The sequence below is a fragment of the Alosa alosa genome, chromosome 13, assembly GCF_017589495.1.
Source record: "Alosa alosa isolate M-15738 ecotype Scorff River chromosome 13, AALO_Geno_1.1, whole genome shotgun sequence".
NCBI lineage: Eukaryota > Metazoa > Chordata > Actinopteri > Clupeiformes > Clupeidae > Alosa > Alosa alosa.
Window position 1 is genome coordinate 29,595,764 of NC_063201.1, and position 5,685 is coordinate 29,601,448.

Here is a 5,685-nt window from a genome sequence, read left to right on the forward strand (position 1 = left end):
ACAGCAAAAGAGGATTTGTCTCTCTCTCTCTCTGTCTATCTCTCTCTCTCTATTTCTCTCTCATTCTCTCTTTTTTTCTCTTTCTCTCGGTCTCTTTTCTCTCCCCCTGTGTGTCTGTCGATTTGTTTCCTCCAATGTTCTCAAACTTTTCCATCTCAATTCCTTTTAATCATAGCTCCCTCTCCAGTGCACCGCTGCTCAGGGGGAGATGTGCGGCGCGCGGACGTCAAATTTTCCCCTTTGTTGCCTAAAGACTGAGGCGCTAACCCAATTTCCTGATGAATACCTCACCTCTGCAGTGATCAGTCTGCTGTTCGCCGGTTTCTGACGGCAGAGAGGATCCAGTCATTTAAAAAGCTGAGAAGCACACTTGGGAGAGAAAAAAACCTCCGCCAAAGACATTTCTCCAGCCTGAGGGGGGTTTATTGTGCAGCTGCAAATCTGACTTTGACAAAATATATACATACACTTGTTTTCACTGTAACGTTCACTCTCCTCATCACACTATTCCATCACTGCTATTTGCACTTCGATTACAATTGGTTCACTGGGCCAAGGTGACACGTGATTAAACAAGCAGTGTCAAAATGTTGACATGGTTAAAGGTGAACCACACTTAACCCATTGCCCCCTTTAGCTTGTGAAGATTGTGAAGCCAATACAATGCTACAGTCTCACTCAATAGCTACACGGAATGTATGTCATTTGAAAGACAGCTTGATCTATAGAGATTATTGCTTACACTTGATTGCACACAATTGGGTTAAATAAGTAGAGTAAAAATAATAACTAGTATAAAAAATGTCAACCACACGACTCCTCTGAATGGCCACCATCTGGATGAGAGACTAGAGAGTGGATTAGCTCCGGAAGGCACACAGGTGTGTACATAATCATGTGTGGTAGACATGGTTGGGGTTGGGGATGGAAGGCAAATTATAATGGCTTGTTTGAGGTGGGGGTGGAGGTAGGGCTGTGGGTGCAGCCAGTCTACGGAACATGAGTCCAAAGTACCCTGGTGGGAAGGGGTGGGGTGTGGGGGAGTGTGCGGTTACTCTGGCGTGGAATGCAGCCTCACTTTGCTCAACACCCCCATCGATGAGCAGGAGGAGGACTTGGTGGAGGCGCTGGCGGAAGGAGGAGGAGGAGGAGGAGGAGGAGGAGGTGGCAGGGTTGGGGATGACTGCAGGCCTCACCCCCATCTTCTTCAAAGAGCACTCGTCTGTGACCGAGATGGAGCGAGAGAAGGAGGGACGAGGGCCAGCATCTAAGAGACAGAGAGAGAAAAGGAGAGAGGGGGAGAGAGGGAGCAAGAGAGAGAGAGAGCGAGATGGAGGGAGAGAGAGTGAGTAAGAGAGAGCGAGAGTGAGGAGACGAGAGCACTGTGTGTGTATAGTGAGTATATGAACATGACAGGGAAAAAGCACAGGAGAGAGAAACAGTGTGTGTATACGTATGCCTGGGAGGGAGAGAGATTACAACCAATTTTAGACTCATCATCACAGACAAAATAATCTCCCCATGAATAGTGCATTACATGACAAACACAAAAGCGCTCCCCATGCCAACTGGAGAGCCTCACTTGTTTTTTTGGGTGTTTTCATGTTTGCACATATACACACTTGTTTGCATGGACATTAACTAATGCTGGCGGAGCAGCTGCTCCTGTTTGCATCCTGACTTACACTGGGCAGTGTGTCGCTGCCACGGAGAGACATCGTGCAGTAGCGCCGTCCTGCCTGTGAGTGGCAGTGGCGACACACAATGCCGGGGGATGAGCAATGACTGCAGGTCTATTACAGAGTGATGGTCCCCATCATGAGGGGAAAGTGGCAGGCTGCTGCTGGCCATATTGTGGACGCTGACAGGGATATTTACAATGCTGACGCAGTACCGCCCAGTCGCCATCAGAGGGCAGTGCGAAGCCCGGAGGAACGGCAGCACAGAACACGAGCGGTCAAAGACCCGTCACTTCTTTGGCACGGCGCTCTCTCTCTCTCCCATTCAGATGCATACACTGCCTCTGCAGCTAACGCTAGACAAGCAGTACAGTGCTGCGCAAACACACACATAAACACACACACACACACACACACACACACACATTTAGGCCCATGTGCATCTCAGGACGGGCAAGGTTAGAACACCAGCCACCCCACCTCCAGCCTCTCAAGCGTGTAATCTTTCTGCTCTGCTCTCACTTCAACTTGGTTTTTTTTTCCACTTTTTCCATTTCGTTGATAGGACTGCTGGTATCAAATGGAAACCCAAGAGTGCAAAGGCAGGTTGCTGGAGAAAGAAAGCCCATCAGTGCTGCCTCACATGCACCAAGTGTGGCTGGAATGCAGTGCATGTGAGACTGTATGTTAATATAGGCTCCTGCCTCCTGCAGTGCTAACGCTCTCTTCTATACATTTCTATGGCAACACAACACACTCACATACTCACTCTTAGTCACTCGCTTTTTTCTCCTCTATCCCCCTTTCTCTCCTTTTTACATACAGTATATGCACACCAACGCATACACCCACCTACACACACACACACACACACACACACACACATGCATACATTTATCCCTAAACATGTGGCCATGCAGCACCCACTGGGTGACATTTGCAGGAAGTGCTGCATGGCTGGGTGTTTACGATGCAGATGTGCTGATGGGGCTGAGTTCAGCAGGGGAGCTGCATGACACTATTCATCCCCACTGACGCAGTGGCATTTACTACACACCACACACCACACACCACAGCCACAGCAGTGCAGAGCAGAGCAGAGCAGCCTGCATGTCTCTCGACCGCTCTCCCTCACCCCCTCGCTCTGTTCTTCTTTCTCATTATTCTTTCTCAGCCCTCTCTCTCTCACACACTCTATCACCCCAGCCCCTCACTCTCACACACACACACACACACACTCCACACACACACACACACACACACACACACACACACACACACACACTCACATAGTACATCCTTCAGCCTTTCTCCCTGATGGTGTGATTACAAGCCATTTGTGTTCTAACGGTACCTTTATGGTTGTTGTCTGTGCTTTTGAGTTTGTTGTTGGTCTCCTCCTGAAGGTCTTTCTCGTACTGGCGCACGCTCTCCAGACTCATCCCTGGGTGGGGCAAAACCACAGGCGCAGACACGTCTGAGTCACACGTCTGACATACCATATTATTGACTAAATGGGCTTTGGCATGAAGATGCATCTGCTGTCATCACCGTCTCCAACATGGCTGATGTCTCTTCTAACATGTCAACAACAGCAGTGCACCTCGCCTTTATACCACAGAGTGTGGTTTTCAAACTGCTGTCAGCCAGTGGACTGTATATGGTAATCTGCATGGGTTTGACCAATATTGTGTGTAATGTAATAAGGGGGACATGAAGGGCAATAATTACCATGCCACTCATCCAGCCAGGCTACCGCCTGTCTGTGTCCCACTAGCAGGATGTCCCGGATGGTCTGTGAAGAACATATCACATCACAGCATGTCAAGTTACGTTACACACAACAAAACTCTACATGATGCAACAGCAGCACAATCAGAGAACAACATGACTTTGCCTTGTTCTGCTGTAGGTCAGGGTGGGATTTTAGTTGGAGTGTAATAGATTTAATATGCATGTGGTTCTACTTTATGATATTATGTAGAGTGAAATGACATTTTGCTGAGGGAATAATGAAATGGCTTTAATGTCAGTGAGGACTTTTCCTCGCTCCTTTTTACTGACAGTTTCCCATTTGGACAGGAAATGGAAATTTGACCACAACCTTCATCTTATTCCTTCACCACTGGAGTTTTTAAGAGGTAATAGGCAAAGGGGTGATGAGATTTTGAAACGAACGCTATTACGGGCCTTAATGCCTTAGTGGAACGCATAATGGGCTACTGTAAGGTGATTGCTGCGGCTGTCCAAGAACACCTTTCAAGCTACACATCTCCATATGAACTGCCGTCATTGGATTCCCCTCTCATTTCACTGTGCGCGCTAAATTAATGTGGCTAAGGGATGCCGTGGGGAGGGAGGGAGGGGGAGTGCTGTTGTTCTCGGCGTACCTTGTGGATGAATTCCTCGGTGCGCGTCTGAAAGCCGTAGACCTCAAAGCTGCAGTGCACCCTCTTGTAGGAGCACATGATGGGCTGGCTGCTGTTCCGCCAGCCGGCCACCAGGGGGCCGCGCCCCGTATTCGCCGACTCCCAGCAGCTCAGGTCCTGCCGGGGGTTAAGCACTTACAGATTACCTGCTGAGTGAGCACCACACCAGAGGTGCCCCCCTCTCTCTCTCTCTCTGTGTGTGTGTGTGTGTGTGTGTGTGTGTGCTGTGTGGGCATATGGGTTTGTTAGTGTGTGCGTGTGCATGAATGTGAACGGATGTTTTCCAAGACCATACTATATATTTTTAAGTGATAGGTGTGTTGTGTGTGTGTGTGTGTGTGTGTGTGTGTGTGTGTGTGTGTGTGTGTGTGTGAGTGTAAATGTGAGTGTGGAGCGGTGAGGGCCAGAGCAAACTGATGTTTACTGAAAATACACTATATATTTTCTAGTGGTTGCTGCATTGGTATGTGTGTATGTGTGCATGCCTCGTGCACCTGTGTGTGTGTGTCTATGAGTATGCATGTGTGTGTGTGTGTGCGTGTGTACGTGCGTGTTTGTGTGTGTGTGCGTGCGTGTTCAAGGAAGGATGCAAGGTAAAAAGAGGGCATCTGCCTAAAAGGGAAACAAGCAGAAATCCCTGGGATCAGAGCTGACCCTGGGCTCCACACTGCAAGAGCTGGGAGAAATAATGGAGCTGACGCTGAGTGATCTCCCACTGCACATCTTATAACGATGCACGTTTGATGTCTCCTGCGTTCCGACTGCAGGATGCAGAGGCACGCATTATAATGACACAAGCTGTTACCGTGCAAACGTCAAACATAAAAGCCAAGTGTGTGTGGGTGTGTGTTTGTGGGTACACTCCCACTACATGTGTCACGTCAGAGTTCCAAACCTGTTTGCCTGTGTGGACCTGTTTACTACTGTCGTGTGTGTGTGTGTGTGTGTGTGTGCGCGTGCGCGAGTACACGTGTGTGTGTGTGTGTGCACGCGTGCGTGCATGTGTGTGTGCACATGTGCGTATGAATGTTTGAATTTCGGTTTCAGAAGGGGAAGCTAATGGAAAAGTCCTGATGCTGCATTTCATAGAAAATGACAGTAGTAGTCCAGGGTCACGTGCAGGATAGACAATCAGGAAATCACGGTGTGAATGTACAGAATGCAGAAATACAAGAAGTATTTACAGGAAGCCTTCCTGCTGTACCTCTGACTTCTTGTAATGCTTCTCAGGTATTGGATCCGTCAAAATGTCCAGAAAGCACACATTGTCTTTTGGGGTGGGGTTGTCTCCAAACACCTGAGAGACCACAAGAACAAAAACAAATCACATACACACATATGCACACACACACACACAAATACACACACAAACAAACACACACAAATACACACACACACACTCTCTTTCTTAGCAGTGCTGCAGGTCCAAACCGACGATGCCTCCCAAACAGCACCACAGGTGCGCTGCCGCTCGGAGGAGCACCGACGCGCCTCTGGTGAATACTGGGGGGGCAAACAACCTTTCATGGCACACCAGACTCCCACAAATCTGAGACTAGCAAGGTGGAACAACCTGT

The 5,685-nt window shown here is 48.8% G+C and overlaps 1 protein-coding gene across 2 annotated transcripts in view; it reads right to left on the minus strand.

Moving 5' to 3' along the window:
• Nucleotides 1-370: 370 nt before the first annotated feature.
• Nucleotides 371-5,685, minus strand: part of pitpnc1b (phosphatidylinositol transfer protein cytoplasmic 1b) — a 16,781-nt gene continuing 11,466 nt past the window's right edge. For both annotated transcript variants that reach the window (XM_048261091.1, XM_048261090.1), the window contains exons 6-10: nt 5,313-5,405; nt 4,070-4,225; nt 3,411-3,474; nt 3,034-3,123; nt 371-1,267 (exon numbers count right to left, since the gene is read on the minus strand). In XM_048261091.1, the coding sequence (XP_048117048.1) occupies nt 894-1,267; nt 3,034-3,123; nt 3,411-3,474; nt 4,070-4,225; nt 5,313-5,405 (777 nt within the window). In that variant the 3' untranslated portion in view covers nt 371-893. The remainder of the gene's footprint in view (nt 1,268-3,033; nt 3,124-3,410; nt 3,475-4,069; nt 4,226-5,312; nt 5,406-5,685) is intronic.